General features: G+C 61.0%; 2 protein-coding genes across 2 annotated transcripts in view; one reads left to right on the top strand and one right to left on the bottom strand.

Annotated features, from left to right (window-relative positions):
* Nucleotides 1–123: 123 nt before the first annotated feature.
* Nucleotides 124–8,637, top strand: LOC309584528 (uncharacterized protein; the record flags this gene model as incomplete). The annotated part of the gene is made up of 5 exons (XM_082300572.1): nucleotides 124–133; nucleotides 1,189–1,473; nucleotides 2,867–3,010; nucleotides 4,361–6,214; nucleotides 8,450–8,637. 5 exons carry the CDS (start codon nucleotides 124–126, stop codon nucleotides 8,602–8,604), a joined length of 2,448 nt encoding a protein of 815 aa, XP_082156698.1. The 3' UTR covers nucleotides 8,605–8,637.
* A 1,704-nt stretch (nucleotides 8,638–10,341) lies between these two features.
* Nucleotides 10,342–25,175, bottom strand: part of ACAP1 (ArfGAP with coiled-coil, ankyrin repeat and PH domains 1) — a gene marked incomplete at both ends in the record, with an annotated part of 35,250 nt that continues 20,416 nt past the window's right edge. The window contains 9 exons of the mRNA XM_082300573.1: nucleotides 10,342–10,445; nucleotides 12,051–12,100; nucleotides 12,190–12,300; nucleotides 14,352–14,461; nucleotides 14,559–14,731; nucleotides 15,998–16,161; nucleotides 16,800–16,894; nucleotides 18,540–18,609; nucleotides 23,146–23,336. Coding sequence (XP_082156699.1) covers nucleotides 10,342–10,445; nucleotides 12,051–12,100; nucleotides 12,190–12,300; nucleotides 14,352–14,461; nucleotides 14,559–14,731; nucleotides 15,998–16,161; nucleotides 16,800–16,894; nucleotides 18,540–18,609; nucleotides 23,146–23,336 — 1,068 coding nt within the window. The remainder of the gene's footprint in view (nucleotides 10,446–12,050; nucleotides 12,101–12,189; nucleotides 12,301–14,351; nucleotides 14,462–14,558; nucleotides 14,732–15,997; nucleotides 16,162–16,799; nucleotides 16,895–18,539; nucleotides 18,610–23,145; nucleotides 23,337–25,175) is intronic.

A 25,175-nucleotide genomic window follows, 5' to 3' on the forward strand; every position in this document is an offset into this window, starting at 1 on the left:
CCCCTGCGCTGCACCAGGTACGGAGCGGGACCGGACACTGGGACCCCCCCCCCAACCCCCACCCGGACACCTCAGACCCAACCCCCACCCCAAAACCCCACTTTTGGCACCAGGGTCCCCCCCATGACCCCCGGTGACCCCTGACCTCTGTGTGTTCCCCCCCCCCCAGAATCCTGGGTCTCCCCCATGACCCCCTGGGACCCCCCCTGGGACTCCCTGTGACCCCTCCCCCACCCCCGCCCCGTGTCCCTTTTTTTCTTACAGGCTCCTGGTCACCATCCCAGACATTGGGGACCCCCCTGTGACCCCCCCCAAAATTCCTGGGTCACCCCTGTGACACCCCCCCCCGACCTCTTGTGACCCCCCCGTGACCCCAGCCCCAATTTCTTGTGAGCCTCCCGTGTTCCCCCCTTGGCCCTGTTGACCCCCTGGACCCCCCCCACCCCCCCCAATCCTCCTGTGACCCCTTCCTGGGTCACCCCCGGTGACCCCCGGTGACCCTCGGTGTCCCTCGGTGTCCCCCGGTGTCCCTCGGTGACCCCCGTGTCCCCCCATGTCCCCCCGCGGTGGCGTTGCGCTCCCCGTTCCCACCGGCCGCGTTCCTGTGACCCCCTGAGCCCCCTTTCCCGGTGTCCCCCCGTGCCCCTCAGTGTCCCCCCGTGCCCCCCGTGTCCCCCCCTGTCCCTCGGTGCCCCCAGTGCCCCCCGGTGCCCCCCGTGTCCCCCCGTGTCCCTCGGTGCCCCCCGTGTCCCCCCGTGTCCCTCGGTGCCCCCCGTGTCCCCCCGTGTCCCCCCGCGGTGGCGTTGCGCTCCCCGTTCCCACCGGGCGCGTTCCTGTGACCCCCTGAGCCCCCTTTCCCGGTGTCCCCCGGTGTCCCTCAGTGTCCCCCCGTGCCCCTCAGTGTCCCCCCGTGTCCCCCCGTGTCCCTCGGTGCCCCCAGTGCCCCCCGGTGCCCCTTGGTGCCCCCCGTGTCCCCCCGTGTCCCCCCGCTGTCCCCCCGCGGTGGCGCTCCGCTCCCCGTTCCCACCGGCCGCGTTCCTGTGACCCCCTGAGCCCCCTTTCCCGGTGTCCCCCGGTGCCCCCCGGTGCCCCCCGTGTCCCCCCGTGTCCCCCCGCTGTCCCCGCTGTCCCCCCGCGGTGGCGCTCCGCTCCCCGTTCCCACCGGCCGCGTTCCTGTGACCCCCTGAGCCCCCTTTCCCGGTGCCCCCCGTGTCCCCCCGTGCCCCCCGTGTCCCCCCGTGCCCCCCGTGTCCCCCCGCTGTCCCCGCTGTCCCCCCGCGGTGGCGCTGCGCTCCCCGTTCCCGCCGGGCGCGCTCCCGGCGCTGTGGGGCGCGTTCCTGCAGGTGGCGCTGGTGAGCGGCTCCGTGCGCGCGCTCGGGCTGTGCCTCCCGCCGCTGGGGGGCGCCTTCGGGGCCCCGGCGCGCGCCGCCGCTTGGGTGAGCTCCTGCCCCCTGGCGGCGCTGCAGCTCGGCGGTGCGTCCAGCAGGGGGCGCTGTGCGGCGACCGGGGGGGGGGAACTGGGAGCACTGGGAGGGCACTGGGAGAGCACTGGGAGGGCACTGGGAGAGCACTGGGAGCACTGGGAGAGCACTGGGAGCACTGGGAGGGCACTGGGAGGGCACTGGGAGAGCACTGGGAGGACTCTGGGAGGGCACTGGGAGCACTGGGAGAGCACTGGGAGCACTGGGAGGGCACTGGGAGGGCACTGGGAGAGCACTGGGAGGGCACTGGGAGCACTGGGAGGGCACTGGGAGCACTGGGAGCACTGGGAGGACACTGGGAGGACACTGGGAGGACACTGGGAGGACACTGGGAGCACACTGGGAGGACACTGGGAGGACACTGGGAGGTTCAATTAGGGGCACTGGGAGGGCAGTGGGAGGACACTGGGAGCACACTGGGAGCACTGGGGGCACTGGGAAGGCACTGGGAGGGCACTGGGAGGTTCAATCAGGGACACTGGGAGGGCACTGGGAGCACTGGGAGGGCACTGGGAGGACACTGGGAGGGCACTGGAAGACCACTGGGAGCACTGGGAGGGCACTGGGAGGACACTGGGAGGGCACTGGGAGGTTCAATTAGGGGCACTGGGAGCACTGGGAGGGCACTGGGAGAACACTGGGAAGGCACTGGGAAGGCACTGGGAGGTTCAATCAGGGGCACTGGGAGCACTGGGAAGGCACTGGGAAGGCACTTGGAGAACACTGGGAAGGCACTGGGAGGGCACTGGGAGGTTCAATCAGGGACACTGGGAGGACACTGGGAGGCACTGGGAGGACACTGGGAGGACACTGGGAGGTTCAATCAGGGACACTGGGAGCATTGGGAGGGCACTGGGAGCACTGGGAGGTCCAATCAGGGACACTGGGAGGGTACTGGGAGCACTGGGAGGTTCAATTAGGGGCACTGGGAAGGCACTGGGAGGGACTGGGAGGGCACTAGGAGCACTGGGAGAACACTGGGAGGGCACTGGGAGAACACTGGGAAGGCACTGGGAGGGCACTGGGTGGTTCAATCAGGGACACTGGGAGGACACTGGGAGGCACTGGGAGCACTGGGAGGGCACTGGGAGAACACTGGGAGGGCACTGGGACAACACTGGGAGGCACTGGGAGGGCACTGGGTGGTTCAATCAGGGACACTGGGAGGACACTGGGAGGACACTGGGAGGCACTGGGAGGGCACTGGGAGGTTCAATCAGGGGCACTGGGAGCACTGGGAAGGTACTGGGAAGGCACTGGGAGAACACTGGGAAGGCACTGGGAGAACACTGGGAAGGCACCGGCATTGCCCCACCTCCCCCGGCGGGCTCCCAGCGCCCTCCCAGTGGCGTCCCAGTGCTCCCAGTAAGGCCCGGTGCCCCCAGGCCCGCTGGCGGCCGCGCTCAGTGCCCGATTCGGGGCCCGGGCCGTGGCCATGGCCGGGGGGGCGCTGGCGGGGGCGGGGCTGGGCCTGGGCGCCTTCGCCACCCGCCTGGAGCACCTCTACCTGAGCCTGGGGGGACTGGCAGGTACTGGGGGGCACTGGGAGGCACTGGGAGGGGAGTGGGGGGCACTGGGAGGGACTGGGAGGGAGTGGGAGGGACTGGGAAAGGGCTTTGGGGGGGATTTGGGGGGATTTTGGGGCACTGGGAGAGCACTGGGAGGGACTGGGAGGGACTGGGGGAGAGTGGGAGGGTACCGGGAGGGCACTGGGAGGGACTGGGAGGCACTGGGAGGGCACTGGGAGGGAGTGGGAGAGAGTGGGAGGGCAATGGGGGGCACTGGGAGGGACTGGGAGCACTGGGAGAGCACTGGGAGGGACTGGGAGCACTGGGAGGGCACCGGGAGGGCACTGGGAGGGACTGGGAGGGGAGTGGGAGGGCACTGGGAGGGACAGGGGGGCACTGGGGGGGCACCGGGAGGGACTGGGAGGGACTGGGAAAGGGCTTTGGGGGGTATTTGGGGGGATTTTGGGGCACTGGGAGGGACTGGGAGGGACTGGGAGGGACTGGGAAAGGGCTTTGGGGGGTATTTGGGGGGATTTTGGGGCACTGGGAGGGACTGGGAGGGACTGGGAGGCACTGGGTGGGCACTGGGAGGGAGTGGGAGGGAATGGGAGGGACTGGGAGGGAGTGGGAGGGACTGGGAGGGACTGGGAAAGGGCTTGGGGGGGTATTTGGGGGGATTTTGTGGCACTGGGAGGGCACTGGGGGGCACTGGGAGGGACTGGGGGGGAGTGGGAGGTACTGGGAGGGCACTGGGAGGGCACTGGGAGGCACTGGGAGGCACTGGGAGGGCACTGGGAGGCACTGGGAGGCACTGGGAGGGCACTGGGAGGCACTGGGAGGGACTGGGAGGGAGTGGGAGGTACTGGGAGGGCACTGGGAGGGCACTGGGAGGCACTGGGAGGGCACTGGGAGGCACTGGGAGGCACTGGGAGGGCACTGGGAGGCACTGGGAGGCACTGGGAGGGCACTGGGAGGGCACTGGGAGGGCACTGGGAGGACACTGGGAGGCACTGGGAGGGCACTGGGAGGGCACTGGGAGGCACTGGGAGGGCACTGGGAGGACACTGGGAGGCACTGGGAGGCACTGGGAAGGCACTGGGAGGCACTGGCCTTCCTGTAACCCCTTTGGATGACCCAGAACCCCCCAAAACCCCTCCTGTGACCCCCCAGAATGACCCAGAACCCCCAAAAACCATCACGTGACCCCATAGAACCCCCCAAAAACCCCAAAACCCCTCCCGTGACCCCCCAGAATGACCCAGAACCCCCAAAAACCATCACGTGACCCCATAGAACCCCCCAAAAACCCCAAAACCCCTCCCGTGACCCCCCCAGAATGACCCAGACCCCCCTTTCTCCCCTCCCCCGCAGGCCTGGGCTGGGCCTTGTCCTTCACGCCAGCCCTGGGGGCTGTGTCCGGCTGGTTCCCGGCTCGCCGCCCGCTGGCCACCGGGCTCGTGGTGTCGGGGGCCGCCGTGTCCGGCCTGGCGCTGGCCCCGCTGGTCCCGCTGGCCCTCGACACCTACGGCTGGCGCGGGGCCCTGCTGCTGCTGGCCGCCGTCTCCCTCCACCTGGTGGCCGCCGCCGCCCTCCTCCGGCCACCCCGAGCCCCGCGGCCACCTCGGGACATCCTGGGGCCACCTCGGGACTCCCCAGGGTCACCTCGGGACTCCCCGGGGCCACTTCGGGATGCCCTGGGGCCACCTCAGGACTCCCCAGGGTCACCTCGGGACTCCCTGGGGCCACCTTGGGATGCCCCAGGGCCACTTTGTGACTCCCCGGGGCCACTTCGGGATGCCCTGGGGCCACCTCAGGACTCCCCAGGGTCACCTCGGGACTCCCTGGGGCCACCTTGGGATGCCCCACGGCCACTTTGTGACTCCCCGCGGTCACCTCGTGACACCTTGGGGTCACCTCAGGAGTCCCCAGGGCCACCTCGGGACACCCTGGGGCCACTTTGGGACTCCCCGGGGTCACCTCAGGACTCCCTGGGGTCACTTCAGGACGCCCTGGGGCCACCTCAGGACTCTCTGGGGTCACCTCGGGACTCCTCGGGGCCACCTCGTGACTCCCTGGAGCCACCTTGGGGCGCCCTGCGACCACCTTGGGACTCCCCGGGGCCACTTCAGGACACCCTGGGGCCACCTCGGGACACCCTGGGGCCACTTTGTGACTCCCCAGGGCCACTTCGGGACATCCCGGGGCCACCTTGGGATGCCCCACGGCCACTTTGTGACTCCCCGCGGTCACCTCGTGACACCTTGGGGTCACCTCAGGACACCTTGGGGTCACCTCGGGACTCCCCAGGGTCACCTCGGGATACCCTGGGGCCACCTTGGGACTCCTCAGGGCCACCTTGGGACACCCCGCGGCCACCTTGGGATGCCCTGAGGCCACCTCGGGACTCCTCAGGGTCACCTCGGGACTCCCTGGGGCCACCTCAGGACTCCCCAGGGCCACTTTGGGATGCGCTGGGGCCACTTCAGGACACCCTGAGGCCACCTCAGGGTACCCTGGGGCTACTTCAGGACTCCCCGGCGCCACTTTGGGACACCCCAGGGCCCCCTCAGGACTCCCCGCGGCCACCTCGGGACACCTCAGGGCCACTTCAGAACACCCCATGGCCACCTCAGGACACCCCGCGACCACCTCAGGACTCCCTGCAGCCACTTCACAACTCCCTGGGGCCACCTCAGGACACCCTGGGTCCACCTCAGGATTCCGCGTGGCCACCTCAAGACACGCCAGGGCCACCTCGGGAGCTGGCGCGGCTCCTACGCCACGGCCCCTTCCTGCGCTACGCCGCGGCCTTCGCGCTGCTGGACGCCGGCTACTACGTGCCCTTCGTCCACGGCGCCGCCCGCGCCCTCGAGGTCGGCTGCGACGGCCACGGTGCGGCCGCGGTGCTGGCGACCATGGCGGTGCTGGACGGTGGTGGCCGGCTGCTGGCCGGTTGGCTAGCGGCTCGGCCGGCCGCGGCCTTGCTGCGGCAACTGGCGGCCTGGGCGGCGCTGGCCGGGGCGGTGACGCTGCTGCTGCCGTTGGGGACGAGTTTGGGGGCGCTGGCGGCGCTGGCGGCCGCCTACGGAGCCTGTGCCGGTGCCGTGGTGCCGCTGCAGTTCGCCGGCGTGGCCGAGGTGGTGGGAGGAGGCCGGGCCGGGCTGGGCATCGGCCTCATGCAGATGGTGGAGAGCGTGGGGTCACTGCTGGGGGCACCGCTGGCCGGTACGGGGGGGGGGAGGGAAAGGGGTGGGGGAGGGGTGGATGGGGTTAAATTGGGGGGGGTTGTGGGGTCTAGAACCCAATGTGGGGGTGGGGGGGTTAAATTGGGGGGGTTTGGGTGACCGAGAACCCAATGTGGGGGTGGGGAAGGGGTGGAGTTAAATTTGGGGTTTGGGTGGGGGTCTAGAACCCAATGGGGGGTGGAAGGGGTTAAATTGGGGGGGTTAGGGTGGCCGAGAACCCAGTGGGGGGGCTGGGGTTCAAATTGGGGGGGTTGTGGGGTCTAGAACCCAATGTGGGGGTGGGGGGGTTAATTTGGGGGGGGTTGGGTGACCTAGAACCCAGTGGGGGGGCTGGGGTTCAAATTGGGGGGGTTGTGGGGTCTAGAACCCAATGTGGGGGTGGGGGGGTTAATTTGGGGGGGTTGGGGGGTCTAGAACCCAATGTGGGGGTAGGGAAGGGGTGGAGTTAAATTTGGGGTTTGGGTGGGGGTCTAGAACCCAATGGGGGGTGGAAGGGGTTAAATTGGGGGGGTTAGGGTGGCCGAGAACCCAGTGGGGGGGCTGGGGTTTAAATTGGGGGGGGTGGGGGGTCTAGAACCCAATGTGGGGGTGGGGGGGTTAATTTGGGGGGGGTTGGCGGGTCTAGAACCCAATGTGGGGGTAGGGAAGGGGTGGAGTTAAATTTGGGGTTTGGGTGGGGGTCTAGAACCCAATGGGGGGGTTAAATTGGGGGGGGTTGTGGGGTCTAGAACCCAATGTGGGGTTGGGGGATTAATTTGGGGGGGTTGGGGGGTCTAGAACCCAATGTGGGGGTGGGGGGGTTAAATTGGGGGGGTTGGGTGACCTAGAACCCAATGTGGGGGTGGGGAAGGGGTGGAGTTAAATTTGGGGTTTGGGTGGGGGTCTAGAACCCAATGGGGGGTGGAAGGGGTTAAATTGGGGGGGTTTGGGTGACCGAGAACCCAGTGGGGGGGCTGGGGTTTAAATTGGGGGGGTTGTGGGGTCTAGAACCCAATGTGGGGGTGGGGGGGTTAATTGGGGGGGGGGGTTGGGTGACCTAGAACCCAATGTGGGGGTAGGGAAGGGGTGGAGTTAAATTTGGGGTTTGGGTGGGGGTCTAGAACCCAATGGGGGGGTTAAATTGGGGGGGGTGTGGGGTCTAGAACCCAATGTGGGGGTGGGGGGGTTAATTTGGGGGGGTGGGGGGTCTAGAACCCAATGTGGGGGTGGGGAAGGGGTGGAGTTAAATTTGGGGTTTGGGTGGGGGTCTAGAACCCAATGGGGGGTGGAGGGGGTTAAATTGGGGGGGTTTGGGTGACCGAGAACCCAGTGGGGGCCTGGGGTTTAAATTGGGGGGGGGTCTAGAACCCAAAATGGGGGTGGGGTTTAAATGGGGGACAGTTGGGGGGTCTAGAACCCAGTTTGGGGGTGGGGAGGGTAAATTTAGGGGGGGGGGTTGGGTGACCTAGAACCCAGTGGGGTGGGGGGGGGGTTAAATTGGGGGGGTTTGGGTGACCAAGAACCCAATGTTGGGGTGCAGAGATTAAATTGGGGGAGTGTTGGGTGACCCAGAACCCATCATGGGGTGCAGGGATTAAATTTGGGGGGGTGTTGGATGACCTAGAACCCATCATGGGGTGCAGGGATTAAATTTGGGGGGGTGTTGGATGACCCAGAACCCATCATGGGGTGCAGGGATTAAATTTGGGGGGGTGTTGGATGACCCAGAACCCATCATGGGGTGCAGGGATTAAATTTGGGGGGGTGTTGGGTGACCTAGAACCCATCATGGGGTGCAGGGATTAAATTTGGGGGGGTGTTGGATGACCCAGAACCCATCATGGGGTGCAGGGATTAAATTTGGGGGTGTTGGGTGACCCAGAACCCATCATGGGGTGCAGGGATTAAATTTGGGGGGGTGTTGGATGACCTAGAACCCAACATGGGGTGCAGGGATTAAATTTGGGGGGGTGTTGGGTGACCCAGAACCCAACATGGGGTGCAGGGATTAAATTTGGGGGGGTTGGGTGACCCAGAACCCAACATGGGGTGCAGGGATTAAATTTGGGGGGGTGTTGGGTGACCCAGAACCCATCATGGGGTGCAGGGATTAAATTTGGGGGGGTGTTGGGTGACCCAGAACCCACCCCGGGGGGGGTCTCAACTCTCATTTTTGGGGGTTCCAGACCCCCCACCCCCGTCCCCCCCCACCCCCCAACGCCGCCATTTTCCCCAGGTTGGCTGCGTGACGTCACCGGCGACTTCACCGCCTCCTTCCTGGCCGCCGGCGCCTTCCTCCTGGCCGCCGCCCTCCTCATCCTCACCCTGCCCCTCCCCCACCCCCGGCACCCCACCCCCCACAACCCCAACCCCTCCCCCAACCCCCCCTGAGCCGCTCTAGAACCGCCCTCGTGAACCCCAAAATGTGGCCCCGGCTCTCGTCCTTTGAGGGGGGCTGCGGTGGGGGAGGGGCGGTTCTAGGTATCCCCCCCCCCCCACCAATGGGGGAATTTTGGGGAGGGGGGGGTGGAGGAGGTTATAGGGACCCCCAAAAAGGGTCTGGGGGGGCTGTTCTGGGTGACCCAAGCATTGGGGGTGGGGCTGTTCTAGGTCATTCATTTTGGGGTCTCCGTTTTGGGGGCAGATTTGGGGCAGGGGTCAGTTCTGGGTCATTCATTTGGGGTCCCCATTTTGGGACAATGGTGGATGGTCAGTTCTGGGTCACCCAAGGGGGAGGGGTCAGTTCTAGGTCACCCAACGGGGGGTCACCCATTTTTGGGGACAGATTTGGGGGGTCAGTTCCAGGTCACCCAAGAGGGGTCAGATTTTGGGGAGGGGTCAGTTCCAGGTCACCCAAGAGAGGTCAGATTTTGGGAGGGGTCAGTTCCAGGTCACCCATTTTAGGGGCAGATTTGGGGGCTCGGTTCTAGGTCACCCATTTAAGGGGTCCCCGATTTGGGGCAGGGGTCAGTTCCAGGTCACCCATTTTTGGGGACAGATTTGGGGGGTCAGTTCCAGGTCATCCAAGAGGGGTCAGATTTGGGGTGGGGGTCAGTTCTGGGTCACCCAAGGGGGAGGGGTCAGTTCTAGGTCATCCAAGAGAGGTCAGATTTTGGGGGGGGTCAGTTCCAGGTCACCCATTTTGGGGGCAGATTTGGGGGGTCAGTTCTGGGTCACCCAAGGGGGAGGGGTCAGTTCTAGGCCATCCAAGAGGGGTCAGATTTTGGGGGGGGGGTCAGTTCTAGGTCACCCATTTTTGGGGTCCCCATTTTGGGACAATGGTGGATGGTCAGTTCTGGGTCACCCAAGGGGGAGGGGTCAGTTCTAGGTCACCCAACGGGGGGTCACCCATTTTTGGGGACAGATTTGGGAGGTCAGTTCCAGGTCACCCAAGAGGGGTCAGATTTTGGGGAGGGGTCAGTTCCAGGTCACCCAAGAGAGGTCAGATTTTGGGGGGGTCAGTTCTAGGTCACCCATTTTGGGGGCAGATTTGGGGGCTCGGTTCTAGGTCACCCATTTAAGGGGTCCCCGATTTGGGGCAGGGGTCAGTTCCAGGTCACCCATTTTTGGGGACAGATTTGGGGCAAGGGTCAATTCCAGGTCACCCAAGGTGGGGGGAGGGGTCAGTTCCAGGGGTCACTTCCAGGTCACCCACACGAATTTCGGGCCCGGCCCGAGGTCAAAGGGAGCCTTTATTGGATTGGCAGCTGCCTGGGGAGGGGGCGTGGCTTCGCTGAGGAGGGGCGTGGCCTCGCCGAAGAGGGGCGTGGCTTCATCGAGGAGGGGGCGTGGCTTTGCCGAGGGGGCGTGGCCTCGCCGAGGAGGGGCGTGGCTTCACTGAGGAGGGGCATGGCCTGGCCGTGGAGGGCGTGGCTTCACGGGGAGGGGGCGTGGTCTCGTTGATGAGGGGCGTGGCTTTGCTGAGGAGGGGGTGTGGCCTCGCCGATTAGGGGGCGTGGTTTCGTCGAGGAGGGGGCGTGGCTTTGCCGAGAGAGCGTGGCCTCGCCGAGGAGGGGCGTGGCCTCGCCGAGGAGGGGCGTGGCCTCGCCGAGGAGGGGGCGTGGCTTCACTGAGATGGGGCGTGGCTTTGCCGAGGAGGGGGCGTGGCTTCGCCATGTGGGGGCGTGGCTAAAGGGTGGAGTGTTTGGGGGGAGGGGCCCGGGCGAGTTTCTCGGGGTGGTCCGAGGCCATCAGGGAGATGTCGCGGAAGATGTCGAGGTAGGTGTCGTCACCTGGGGGGGAGGGGGACCCCGAAATTGGGACCCCGACCCCGTGAGGTCACCCCAAAATCCAAGGATTTCCCCCAAAATCCAGGGATTCCCTCCCAAAATCCAGGGATTCCCCCTCAAAATCCAGGGATTCCCTCCCAAAATCCAGGGATTCCCCCGCAAAATCCAGGGATTCCCTCCCAAAATCCAGGGATTCCCCCGCAAAATCCAGGGATTCCCTCCCAAAATCCAGGGATTTTCCCCCAAAATCCAGGGATTCCCCCTCAAAATCCAGGGATTCCCTCCCAAAATCCAGGGATTTTCCCCCCAAAATCCAGGGATTCCCCCTCAAAATCCAGGGATTTTCCCCCAAAATCCAGGGATTCCCTCCCAAAATCCAGGGGTTCCCCCTCAAATTCCAGGGATTCCCCCCCAAAATCCAGGGATTCCCCCCCAAAATCCAGGGATTTTCCCCCAAAATCCAGGGATTCCCCCTCAAAATCCAGGGATTCCCCCGCAAAATCCAGGGATTCCCCCGCAAAATCCAGGGATTCCCTCCCAAAATCCAGGGATTCCCTCCCAAAATCCAGGGATTCCCCCGCAAAATCCAGGGATTCCCTCCCAAAATCCAGGGATTCCCCCGCAAAATCCAGGGATTCTCCTCCCAAAATCCAGGGATTCCCCCTCAAAATCCAGGGATTTTCCCCCAAAATCCAGGGATTCCCCCTCAAAATCCAGGGATTTTCCCCCAAAATCCAGGGATTCCCCCGCAAAATCCAGGGATTCCCCCGCAAAATCCAGGGATTCCCTCCCAAAATCCAGGGATTCTCCTCCCAAAATCCAGGGATTCCCCAAAAATCCAGGGATTTCCCCCAAACCTCCTCCCCCCAACCCAAGGACACCCCAAACTTGAGAAAACACCCCCAGATCTCCCTCAAGATTGGAGACCCCCCCCACAAACCACCCAGAGGCCCCCCAAAATCCCCCCAGGAACCCCCAAACAACCCCAACCCCCCCCCAACCCCTCAGGACCCCCAGAATCCCCCCAGGAATTCCCAAAACCCCTCAGGACCCCCCAAAAGCACCTCAGGAACCCCCAAACCACCCCAGGACCCCCAAAACCACCACAGAACCCCTCAAAACCCCCCCAGGATGCCCCAAACCACCCCCCCAGGACCCTCAAAACCTCCCCAGGATCCCCCAAACCTCCCCAGGACCCCCCAAAACCCCTCAGGACCCCCAAAAGCACCCCAGGACCCCCCAAACCACCCCAGGACCCCCAAAACCCTTCAGGACCCCCCCAACCCCCCCAGGACCCCCCAAAACCACCTCAGGAACCCCCAACCCCCCCCAGGAACCCCCAAAACCCCACCAACTCCCCCCCAACCCCTCAGGACCCCCCCCAAAACCACCCAGAACCCCCAAAATCACCCCAGGATCCCCCAAAACCCCTCAGGACCCCCAAAACCTCCCCAGGAACCACCAAAACCACCTCAGGACCCCCCCCCAAAACGACCCCAGAACCCCCCAAACACCCCCTGGACCCCCAAAAACCACCTCAGAACCCCCCAAAATCCAAGGACCCCTCCCCACCCCAAAATCCCCCAGGGACCCCCACCCCAAACCCACCGGGCTGTCCCTGGGCCACCTCCAGCTCTCGCATCTTGGCCAATCTCAGCCTGGGGGGGGGGGTGGAAATGGGGTGGGGAGGGGGTCAGATTTGGGGTGTCAGGTTCGGGGTGTCCCCCCCACCTCCCGGGGGTCTCACAGGGTGACGATGTCGGCGTTGGCCAAGTCCATGGCGATGGTCAGGGGGTCCTTGCCGTCGGCGTCCACCGCGTTGACGTCGGCCCCCCGCTTCAGGAACAGGCAGGCCAGGCTGGAATTGGGGTGGGGGACATTTGGGGGGACATTTGGGGGGACATTTGGGGTCCGGGGGGAAGTCAGGGGGACGCGGGGATTCGAGGGTCTACAAGGGAGTTTGAGGTCACCCATCCAGGTGCTGACTGGGCTGGGGCCTGCTTAGCTTCCCGTGTGGAAAATGATGCTGGGGACCCCCCACAAAAAAAGTTTTTGGGATATTGGGGGGTCTTGCAAGCCCAAAAAAAGGGAAAAGGGAATGGGGACCCCCAGAAATGGAAGAGTGAGCCCCAGAAATGGAAGAGGGAGCCCCTAAAGGGAAAAAGGATCCAGGAGGGGGAAAAGGGACACCTGAAATGCAGTAGGAATTTTGGGATATTGGGGGGTCTTACAACCCCAAAAAAGGGGAAAAAAGGGATTGGGGACCCCCAGAAATGGAAGAGGGACCCCCAGAAATGGAAGGGGGAGCCCCTAAAGGTAAAAGGGACACCTGGGGGGTTCAGGGGGACGCGGGGATTCGAGGGTCTGCAAAGGAGTTTGAGGTCGCCCATCCAGGTGCTGACCGGGGTGGGGCCTGCTTAGTTTCCCGTGTGGAAAATGATGCTGGGGACACCCACCCCAAAAAAAAGTTTTTGGGATATTGGGGGGTCTTGCAAGCCCAAAAAGGGGAAAAGGGAATGAGGACCCCCAGAAATGGAAGAGGGACCCCCAGAAATGGAAGAGGGAGCCCCTAAAGGGAAAAAGGATCCAGGAGGGGGAAAAGGGACACCTGAAATGCAGTAGGAATTTTGGGATATTGGGGGGTCTTACAACCCCAAAAAAGGGGAAAAAAGGGATTGGGGACCCCCAGAAATGGAAGGGGGAGCCCCTAAAGGTAAAAGGGACACCTGGGGGGTTCAGGGGGACGCGGGGATTCGAGGGTCTACAAGGGAGTTTGAGGTCACCCATCCAGGTGCTGACCGGGGTGGGGCCTGCTTAGCTTCTCGTGTGGAAAATGATGCTGGGGACCCCCCCAAAAAAAAGTTTTTGGGATATTGGGGGGTCTTGCAAGCCCAGAAAAAGGGAAAAGGGAATGGGGACCCCCAGAAATGGAAGAGTGAGCCCCAGAAATGGAAGAGTGAGCCCCAGAAATGAAAGAGGGAGCCCCTAAAGGGAAAAAGGATCCAGGAGGGGGAAAAGGGACACCTGAAATGCAGTAGGAATTTTGGGATATTGGGGGGTCTTACAACCCCAAAAAAGGGGAAAAAAGGGATTGGGGACCCCCAGAAATGGAAGAGGGACCCCCAGAAATGGAAGGGGGAGCCCCTAAAGGTAAAAGGGACACCTGGGGGGTTCAGGGGGACGCGGGGATTCGAGGGTCTACAAGGGAGTTTGAGGTCACCCATCCAGGTGCTGACCGGGCTGGGGCCTGCTTAGCTTCCCGTGTGGAAAATGATGCTGGGGACCCCCCACAAAAAAAGTTTTTGGGATATTGGGGGGTCTTGCAAGCCCAGAAAAAGGGAAAAGGGAATGGGGACCCCCAGAAATGGAAGAGTGAGCCCCAGAAATGGAAGAGGGAGCCCCTAAAGGGAAAAAGGATCCAGAAAGGGGTAAAGGGACACCTGAAATAGGATAGGGACCCCCAAAAATGCGATAGAGACCCCCCCAAAAGGAATAGAGACCCCCAGCAACGGAGGAGAAACCCTCCCAAAGGGAATAGGGACAGCCCAAGGCAACAGAGACCCCCCCCGCCAAAGTGATTTAGGGACTGCCCCCAAATGGGAGGACCCCCAAAATGGAACAGGGACCGCCATAAAAGGGAATAAGGAACCCCCAAAGGGAAGCAGAACCCCAAAAAGAAATTGCCCCCCCCCTCATAAAACGGGGTGACCCCCCTTCAATTGCCCCAGATCAGGTCACCCATCCAGGCCTTGCCCAGGGCAGACCCTGCTTAGCTTCGCTCTCCTCCACCTCAGGGGTGGGCACCGCCACCATTGTCCTAAATGGGGGCTGGATTTAGGGTCTCCCCTCAATCCCCCCAGTCCCTCCCAGTCCCTCCCAGTGCTCCCAGCTCGCCCCCCCGGGCCGCACCCAGTGTGTCCCAGCATGGTGGCGTGGTGCAGCGGCCCCCGGCCGCGGCTGTCGCTCTGGTTGACGCTGGCTCCGTTCTGCAGCAGGAACTCGCAGGCCAGCAGGGAATTCTTTGGGAAAAGGGAGCAGGGACAGGGTTAGGGGAGACCCCCCCCCCCCCTCAAATCAGAACGAGCTCCCAGTGCCCTCCCAGTTGCTCCCAGTTACCACAGCCACGGCCTCCAGCAGCGGGGTGCGGTTGTCCTCGGCGGTGTTGACCCAGCCGGGGTCAGCGCCGTGGGCCAGCGCGTCGGCCATGGTGGGCAAGCGGCGACGCCGGGCGGCCCAGAACAGCAGCGCCCCGGGGTGCAGGCAGGGGGCGCCCTCGGGGTCACAGGGAGCTGGGGGCGGAGCTTCAGGACACGCCCACGTGGCAAAAAGCCACGCCCATCGTCATCAAGCCACGCCCACCCCTCATTGAAGAGACACCCCCCCCCCCCCCCCCAATCAATCAGCTGGGAGGGGGTTGGGTCATAAGCCACGCCCACTGGGCGGGGAGGCCACGCCCACCTATCAGTCATGGGTGGGAAATGAATTATTCATAAGCCACACCCACCTCACGCCCCACCCTGTTGGTTCATAAGCCACGCCCACCACAGAGCCCACAGAGCACAAGCCACGCCCCTCAGCCAGGAAGCCACGCCCTCAGCACATGCAGCAGCCTATCGACATGCAGGCGCACACAAGCCACGCCCCCTCCATGCAAGCCACGCCCCCTTAGCCATACCCTGCTTAATAACATCAGCCCCACCCCCTCTAATCAAGCCACGCCCCTTTTCATTAAGCCCCTTCCCTTTAGGCAAAGCCCCCCGACCTAAACAAGCCACGCCCCTTTGCAGCAAAGCCACGCCCAGTTACACAAAGCCACGCCCCTTCACACACCGCCCCATTTGCAAGCCACACCCACTTCCACAAGCCCCGCCCCTTTGCAAGCCCCGCCCCCTCCCACAAGCCCTGGCCCTTTGTCCCAAGCCCCACCCACTCCCACAAACCCCGCCCATTTCTCACAAGCCCCGCCCCTTTTCACCAAACCACGCCCATTTCACACCAAAGCCCCTCCCTTTCACACCAAGCCCCGCCTCTTTTGCAACAAGCCCCACCCCTTTTACCAAACCACGCCCCTTTCACACTAAACCCTGCCCCTTATCACCAAACCACGCCCCTTTCACACAAAGCCCCGCCCCTTTCACACCAAACCACGCCCGTTTCACACTAAGCCACGCCCCTTTCAACAAGCCCCACCCCTTCATAACAATCCACACCCCTTTCACATCAAACCACGCCCCTTTCACATCAAGCCCCGCCCCTTTCACGTCAAACCCGTCCCTTACACACCAAACCACGCCCCTTTCCACCAAACCACGCCCCTTTCACACCAAGTCCCGCCCCTCCCACACCAAACCACGCCCAATTTACACCAAGCCCCGCCCCCTTACACCAGACCCCCTAAGTCCCTCCCCTTCACAAGCCCCGCCCATTTCACTTCAAACCACGCCCCCTTTTCACCAAGCCCCGCCCCCTTACACCAACCCACGCCCTTCCCAAGCCCCACCCCTTTACAAGCCCCTCCCCTTTCACACAAGCCCCGCCCCTTTCCCCCTCCCCACCTTGGGCGGGGCCCCCTCCGGGGGCGGGGCCAGGCTGGGGGGCGGGGCCCGGGCGGGGGGCGTGGCCTTGGCGCGGGGGGCGGGGCCGGGGGGCGGGGCCGGGCACCCCCCGCAGGAATTTCTTCTCCACGTACTTGGCCCGGATCCAACTCTCACGCTGAGCCCTGGGGGGGGGGATTTGGGGGGGTTCTGGGGGGTCTGGGGGGAATTTGGGGGGTCCTGGAGGGGATTTGGGGGATCTGGGGGGGGGTTTGGGGGGGTCCTGGGAGGATTTGGGGGGTCCTGGAGGGGTTCTGAAGGGGTCTGGTGGGGTCCTGGGGGGATTTTGGGGGGTCCTGGGGGGAATTTGGGGGGGGTCCTGGGGGGGTCTGGGGGGGTCCTGGAGGGGTTTGGGGGGGTCTGGGGGGATTTGGGGGGTCCTGGGGGGACTTGGGGGGATCTTGGGGGCTTTAGGGGGGATCCTGGGGGGGTCCTGGGTGGATTTGGGGGCGTCTGGGGGGATCCTGGGGGGATTTGGGGGATTCTGGGGGGTCTGGGGGGGTCTGGGGGGTCCTGGGGGGTTTTTGGGGTGACTTGGAGGGTCCCGGGAGGGTCCTGGGGGGTTTGGGGGGTGTCCTGGGGGTCTTTGGGGGGTCCTGGAGGGGTCCGGGGGGGGTCCTGGGGGGATTTGGGGGATTTGGGGGGGGTCCTGGGGTGTCCCTGGGGTGTCTTGGGGGGTCCCATTTTTGGGGGGGGGGGGGGTTTGGGGTTTTTTTGGGGTGGGGGTTCCAGGGGTCTCCCATTTTTTGGGGGGGGGTCTCACCGGGAGCAGCCGGGGGGGGGTCTCTTGACCCCCATCTCCTCCACCCGCGCCTCGTAGATCCCGTTCAGGGCGCTGTTCCCCAGCTCGCACATCAGCTGGGGGACCCCGAAACGTCACCCCAAAACCGCCCCGGGACCCCAAAACACCCCCAGGGACCCCAAAACGTCACCCCAAAACCGCCCCGGGACCCCAAAACACCCCCAGGGACCCCAAAACGTCACCCCAAAACCGCCCCGGGACCCCGAAACACCCCCAGGGACCCCGAAACGTCACCCCAAAACCGCCCCGGGACCCCAAAACGTCACCCCAAAACCGCCCCGGGACCCCAAAACACCCCAGGGACCCCGAAACCCCCCCAGGGACCCTGAAACGTCACCCCAAAACCGCCCCGGGACCCCAAAACACCCCAGGGACCCCAAAACGTCACCCCAAAACCGCCCCGGGACCCCAAAACACCCCAGGGACCCCAAAACGTCACCCCAAAACCGCCCCGGGACCCCAAAACCCCCCCAGGGACCCAAAACGTCACCCCAAAACCCCCCCAGGGACCCCAAAACACCCCCAGGGACCCCAAAACGTCACCCCAAAACCGCCCCGGGACCCCAAAACACCCCAGGGACCCCAAAACACCCCAGGGACCCCGAAACGTCACCCCAAAACCGCCCCGGGACCCCAAAACACCCCAGGGACCCCAAAACGTCACCCCAAAACACCCCCAGGGACCCCAAAACACCCCAGGGACCCCAAAACGTCACCCCAAAACCGCCCCGGGACCCCAAAACCCCCCCAGGGACCCAAAACGTCACCCCAAAACCCCCCCAGGGACCCCAAAACGTCACCCCAAAACCGCCCCGGGACCCCAAAACCGCCCCGGGAACCCAAAACGTCACCCCAAAACCCCCCCAGGGACCCCAAAACACCCCAGGGACCCCGAAACGTCACCCCAAAACCACCCCGGGACCCCAAAACACCCCAGGGACCCCGAAACCGCTCCGGGGACCCCAAAACCCTCCAGGGACCCCAAGACGTCACCCCAAAACCCCCTCGGGAACCCCAAAACACCTCAGGGACCCCAAAACACCCCAAGGACCCCAAAACCCCCCAGGGACACCCCCAGGGACCCCAACCCCCCCAAGGGACCCCAAAACCCTCCAAGGACCCCAAAACGTCACCCCAAAACACCCCAGGGACTCCAAAACCCCCCCGAGACCCCCCCAAGGACCCCAAAACACCTCAGGGACCCCAAAACCGCCCCGGGACCCCAAAACACCCCCAGGGACCCAAAAAGTCACCCCAAAACCCCCCAGGGACCCCAAAACCCCCCCGGGGACCCCCCCAAGGACCCCAAAACACCCCAGGGACCCCAAAACCGCCCCGGGACCCCAAAACGTCACCCCAAAACCACCCCGGGACCCCAAAACACCCCCAGGGACCCCAAAACGTCACCCCAAAACCACCCCGGGACCCCAAAACACCCCAGGGACCCAAAAAGTCACCCCAAAACCGCCCCGGGACCCCAAAACCCCCCCGGGGACCCCCCCAAGGACCCCAAAACACCCCAGGGACCCCAAAAAGTCACCCCAAAACATCCCCGGGACCCCAAAACACCCCAGGGACCCCAAAACCCCCCCGGGGATGCTCCCAGGGACCCCAAAACCCCCCCGGGGACCCCAAAGCCCCCCCAGGGACGCTCCCAGTCCCTCCCAGTCCCTCCCAGTCCCTCCCAGTGCTCCCAGTCACCTTCACCAGTTCGGGTTCCCACGAGTCCAGGGTGAGCGAGCGAACCTTGGAGAAGTGAACCCCCAAACTCCTGCGGGGCGGGGGGCGGGGTTTGGGGGTTTTGGGGTTTTTTTGGGGTTTTTGGGTTTTTTTGGGGGGATTTTTATGGGATTTTGGGTGTTTTTTATTTCCGGGACCGTTTTTGGGCTATTCCCGGGGTTTTTGGGGTGTCCCACCTGTGGATCCCGAAGTTGGAGGTGCTGGATTTGGGGTGGATTTTTAGGGGTTTGGCTGCTCTCTAATAAGATTTTTCTGGGATTTTTCTGGGATTTTTTGGGGTTTTTCTGGGATTTTTGGGTGTTTTTATTTCCGGCGCCGTTTTTGGGGTATTCCCGGGGATTTTGGGGTGTCCCACCTGTGGATCCCGGAGCACTGGATGCACAGGGTGATGTTGGACTGGGATTTGGGGTGGATTTGGGGTGGTTTGGGGTGGATTTGGGTTCTCTGGACAGGGTTTTTCTGGGATTTTTCTGGGATTTTTTGGTGTTTTTCTGGGATTTTTGGGTGTTTTTTGTTTCCGGGGCCCTTTTTGGGCTATTCCCGGGGATTTTGGGGTGTCCCACCTGTGGATCCCGAAGTTGGAGGTGCTGGATTTGGGATGGATTTGGGGTGGTTTGGGGTGGATTTTTAGGGGTTTGGCTGCTCTCTAATAGGATTTTTCTGGGATTTTTCTGGGATTTTTTGGTGTTTTTCTGGGATTTTGGGTGTTTTTGTTTCCGGCGCCGTTTTTGGGCTATTCCCGGGGTTTTTGGGGTGTCCCACCTGTGGATCCCGAAGTTGGAGGTGCTGGATTTGGGATGGATTTGGGGTGGTTTGGGGTGGATTTTTAGGGGTTTGGCTGCTCTCTTATGGGATATTTTTGGTGTTTTTCTGGGATTTTTGGGTGTTTTTGTTTCCGGGGCCGTTTTTGGGCTATTCCCGGGGATTTTGGGGTGTCCCACCTGTGGATCCCGAAGTTGGAGGTGCTGGATTTGGGGTGGATTTGGGGTGGTTTGGGGTGGATTTTTAGGGGTTTGGCTGCTCTCTTATGGGATATTTTTGGGGGATTTTTTGGTTTTTTTGGGTGTTTTTATTTCCGGCGCCGTTTTTGGGCTATTCCCGGGGTTTTTGGGGTGTCCCACCTGTGGATCCCGGAGCACTGGATGCACAGGGTGATGTTGGACTGGGATTTGGGGTGGATTTGGGGTGGATTTGGGGTGGATTTGGGTGGATTTGGGTTCTCTGGACAGGGTTTTAATGAGATTTTTACGGGATTTTTTTGGTGTTTTTCTGGGATTTTGGGGGTTTTTGTTTCCGGTGCCGTTTTTGGGCTATTCCCGGGGATTTTGGGGTGTCCCACCTGTGGATCCCGGAGCACTGGATGCACAGGGTGATGTTGGACTGGGATTTGGGGTGGATTTGGGGTGGTTTGGGGTGGATTTGGGTTCTCTGGACAGGGTTTTTATGGGATTTTTATGGGATTTTTATGGGATTTTTTGGTGTTTTTCTGGGATTTTGGGGGTTTTTGTTTCCGGGGCCGTTTTTGGGCTATTCCCGGGGATTTTGGGGTGTCCCACCTGTGGATCCCGGAGCACTGGATGCACAGGGTGATGTTGGACTGGGATTTGCGGTGGATTTGGGTTCTCTGGACAGGGTTTTTATGAGATTTTTACGGGATTTTTTTGGGATTTTTCTGGGATTTTTGGGTGTTTTTGTTTCCGGGGCCGTTTTTGGGGTATTCCCGGGGTTTTTGGGGTGTCCCACCTGTGGATCCCGGAGTTGGAGGTGCTGGGTTTGGGATTTGGGGTGGATTTGGGGTGTTTTGGGGTGGATTTTTAGGGGTTTGGCTGCTCTCTAATAGGATTTTTCTGGGATTTTTCTGGGATTTTTTGGTGTTTTTCTGGGATTTTGGGTGTTTTTGTTTCCGGGGCCGTTTTTGGGCTATTCCCGGGGTTTTTGGGGTGTCCCACCTGTGGATCCCGAAGTTGGAGGTGCTGGATTTGGGGTGGATTTGGGGTGGTTTGGGGTGGATTTTTAGGAGTTTGGCTGCTCTCTTATGGGATATTTTTGGAGGATTTTTTGGTTTTTTTGGGTGTTTTTGATTCCGGGGCCGTTTTTGGGGTGTCCCCGGGGTTTTTGGGGTGTCCCACCTGTGGATCCCGGAGCACTGGATGCACAGGGTGATGCTGGACTGGGATTTGGGGTGGATTTGGGGTGGTTTGGGGTGGATTTGGGTTCTCTGGACAGGGTTTTTATGAGATTTTTCTGGGATTTTTCTGGGATTTTTCTGGGATTTTTCTGGGATTTTTCTGGGATTTTTCTGGGATTTTTCTGGGATTTTTGGGTGTTTTTATTTCCGGGGCCCTTTTTGGGCTATTCCCGGGGTTTTTGGGGTGTCCCACCTGTGGATCCCGAAGTTGGAGGTGCTGGATTTGGGATGGATTTGGGGTGGTTTGGGGTGGATTTTTAGGGGTTTGGCTGCTCTCTTATGGGATATTTTTGGTGTTTTTCTGGGATTTTTGGGTGTTTTTGATTCCGGGGCCGTTTTTGGGCTATTCCCGGGGTTTTTGGGGTGTCCCACCTGTGGATCCCGGAGCACTGGATGCACAGGGTGATGTTGGACTGGGATTTGGGGTGGATTTGGGGTGGTTTGGGGTGGATTTGGGTTCTCTGGACAGGGTTTTTCTGGGATTTTTCTGGGATTTGTATGGGATTTTTCTGGGATTTTGGGTGTTTTTGATTCCGGGGCCGTTTTTGGGGTATTCCCGGGGTTTTTGGGGTGTCCCACCTGTGGATCCCGAAGCTGGAGGTGCTGGATTTGGGATGGATTTGGGGTGGTTTGGGGTGGGTTTTTAGGGGTTTGGCTGCTCTCTAATAGGATTTTTATGGGATTTTTCTGGGATTTTTTGGGGTTTTTCTGGGATTTTGGGTGTTTTTGTTTCCGGGGCCGTTTTTGGGCTATTCCCGGGGTTTTTGGGGTGTCCCACCTGTGGATCCCGAAGTTGGAGGTGCTGGATTTGGGATGGATTTGGGGTGGTTTGGGGTGGATTTTTAGGGGTTTGGCTGCTCTCTTATGGGATATTTTTGGTGTTTTTCTGGGATTTTTGGGTGTTTTTGTTTCCGGGGCCGTTTTTGGGCTATTCCCGGGGATTTTGGGGTGTCCCACCTGTGGATCCCGGAGCACTGGATGCACAGGGTGATGTTGGACTGGGATTTGGGGTGGATTTGGGGTGGTTTGGGGTGGATTTGGGTTCTCTGGACAGGGTTTTTCTGGGATTTTTCTGGGATTTTTCTGGGATTTTTCTGGGATTTTTCTGGGATTTTTTGGTGTTTTTCTGGGATTTTTGGGTGTTTTTGTTTCCGGCGCCGTTTTTGGGCTATTCCCGGGGATTTTGGGGTGTCCCACCTGCGGATCCCGGAGCACTGGATGCACAGGGTGATGTTGGACTGGGATTTGGGGTGGATTTGGGGTGGATTTGGGGTGGATTTGGGTGGATTTGGGTTCTCTGGACAGGGTTTTAATGAGATTTTTACGGGATTTTTTTGGTGTTTTTCTGGGATTTTTGGGTGTTTTTGTTTCCGGGGCCGTTTTTGGGCTATTCCCGGGGTTTTTGGGGTGTCCCACCTGTGGATCCCGAAGTTGGAGGTGCTGGATTTGGGGTGGATTTGGGGTGGTTTGGGGTGGGTTTTTAGGGGTTTGGCTGCTCTCTAATAAGATTTTTCTGGGATTTTTTCTGGGATTTTTTGGTGTTTTTCTGGGATTTTTGGGTGTTTTTGTTTCCGGGGCCGTTTTTGGGCTATTCCCGGGGATTTTGGGGGGTCCCACCTGTGGATCCCGGAGCACTGGATGCACAGGGTGACGTTGGACTGGGATTTGGGGTGGATTTGGGGTGGTTTGGGGTGGATTTGGGTTCTCTGGACAGGGTTTTTCTGGGATTTTTACGGGATTTTGGGTGTTTTTTGATTCCGGGTCCGTTTTTGGGGTATTCCCGGGGTTTTTGGGGTGTCCCACCTGTGGATCCCGAAGTTGGAGGTGCTGGATTTGGGATGGATTTGGGGTGGATTTGGGTGGATTTGGGTTCTCTGGACAGGGTTTTAATGAGATTTTTACGGGATTTTTTTGGTGTTTTTCTGGGATTTTTGGGTGTTTTTGTTTCCGGGGCCGTTTTTGGGCTATTCCCGGGGTTTTTGGGGTGTCCCACCTGTGGATCCCGGAGTTGGAGGTGCTGGATTTGGGGTGTTTTGGGGTGGATTTTTAGGGGTTTGGCTGCTCTCTAATAAGATTTTTCTGGGATTTTTCTGGGATTTTTTGGTGTTTTTCTGGGATTTTTGGGTGTTTTTATTTCCGGTGCCGTTTTTGGGCTATTCCCGGGGTTTTTGGGGTGTCCCACCTGTGGATCCCGGAGCACTGGATGCACAGGGTGATGTTGGACTGGGATTTGGGGTGGATTTGGGTGGATTTGGGTTCTCTGGACAGGATTTTTCTGGGATTTTTCTGGGATTTTTCTGGGATTTTTCTGGGATTTTTGGGTGTTTTTGTTTCCGGGGCCGTTTTTGGGCTATTCCCGGGGATTTTGGGGTGTCCCACCTGTGGATCCCGGAGCACTGGATGCACAGGGTGATGCCCAGGTTGACGCTGGCCCATTCCGGGCACGGCTCCCGGCAGTCGCAGCAGCTCCCGTTGCCCTCCAGCCCCAGCACCGCCCGCAGCACCCCGGATTCGGGGGGGCCCCCGCGCCCCCCCCGCGGCCCCGACAGCGACCCCGCCCTTTCGGGGGGCTGGGGGGGGGAGGGGACACCCAAAATTGGGGACCCCCCCCCCCTCCCGAGAGGATTTGGGGGGGGGGTTGAGAGTCTTTTGGGAGGGGTTTGGGGGGGTTTGGGGGGATTTGGGGGGGATTTGGGGGGATTTGGGGGGATTTTAAGGGATTTTGGGGGGATTTGGGGGGATTTGGGGGAGATTTGGGTGGGATTTGGAGGGGATTTGGGAGGTGAAGAGGGATTTGGGGGATTTTAGGAAGATTTGGGGAAGATTAGAGGGGATTTGGGGGGATTTTAAGGGATTTTTGGGGGGATTTTGGGGCATTGGGGGGATTTTGGGGGGGTTTGGGGGAATTTGGGGAGATTTTTAGGGGGATTTTGGGGGATTTGGGGGAGATTTGGGGGGGATTTGGGGGGATTTGGGGGGATTTGGGGGGATTTTGGGAGATTTTGGGGGGATTTGGGGGAGATTGGGGGGATTTGGGGGGATTTTAAGGGATTTTGGGGGGATTTTGGGGGGATTTTGGGAGATTTGGGGGAGATTTGGGTGGGATTTGGAGGGGATTTGGGAGGTGAAGGGGGATTTGGGGGATTTTAGGAAGATTTGGGGGGATTTGGGGAAGATTTGAGGGGATTTGGGGGGATTTTAAGGGATTTTGGGGGGATTTGGGGGGATTTAGGGGAATTTGGGGGAGATTTGGGTGGGATTTGGAGGGGATTTGGGAGGTGAAGGGGGATTTGGGGGATTTTAGGAAGATTTGGGGAAGATTAGAGGGGATTTGGGGGGATTTTAAGGGATTTTTTGGGGGGATTTGGGGGGATTTTGGGAGATTTTTGGGGGATTTAAAGGGATTTTGGGGGGATTTGGGGGGATTTTGGGAGATTTTGGGGGGATTTGGGGGGACTTTGGGAGATTTTGGGGGGGATTTGGGAGGTGAAGGGGGGTTTGGGGGATTTTAAGGGATTTTGGGGGGATTTTGGGAGATTTTTAGGGGGATTTGGGGGGATTTGGGGGAGATTTGGGTGGGATTTAAAGGGGATTTGGGAGGTGAAGGGGGATTTGGGGGATTTTAGGAAGATTTGGGGGGATTTGGGGAAGATTTGAGGGGATTTGGGGGGATTTTAAGGGATTTTGGGGGGATTTTGGGGCATTGGGGGGATTTTGGGGGGGGGTTTGGGGGAGATTTGGGGGGATTTAAAGGGATTTTGGGGGGATTTGGGGGGATTTTGGGAGATTTTTAGGGGGATTTTGGGGGATTTGGGGGGGGTTGGGGGGATTTGGGGGGATTTTGGGAGATTTTGGGGGGATTTGGGGGGATTTTGGGGGATTTGGGGGGGATTTGGGAGGTGAAGGGGGGTTGGGGGGATTTTAAGGGATTTTGGGAGATTTTTAGGGGGATTTTGGGGGATTTGGGGGAGATTTGGGTGGGATTTGAAGAGGGATTTGGGGGATTTTAGGAAGATTTGGGGAAGATTAGAGGGGATTTGGGGGGATTTTAAGGGATTTTTGGGGGGATTTTGGGGCATTGGGGGGATTTTGGGGGGGTTTGGGGGAGATTTGGGGGGATTTAAAGGGATTTTGGGGGGATTTGGGGGGATTTGGGGGGATTTGGGGGGATTTTTAGGGGGATTTTGGGGGATTTGGGGGGATTTGGGGGGGGTTGGGGGATTTGGGGGATTTTAAGGGATTTTGGGGGGATTTGGGGGGATTTTAGGAGATTTTTAGGGGGATTTTGGGGGATTTGGGGGAGATTTGGGGGGGATTTGGGAGGTGAAGGGGGATTTGGGGAAGATTTGAGGGGATTTGGGGGGATTTTAAGGGATTTTGGGGGGATTTGGGGGATTTGGGGGATTTGG

The sequence above is a fragment of the Coloeus monedula genome (assembly GCF_965178545.1).
Source record: "Coloeus monedula genome assembly, chromosome: 40".
Taxonomy (NCBI): Eukaryota; Metazoa; Chordata; class Aves; order Passeriformes; family Corvidae; genus Coloeus; species Coloeus monedula.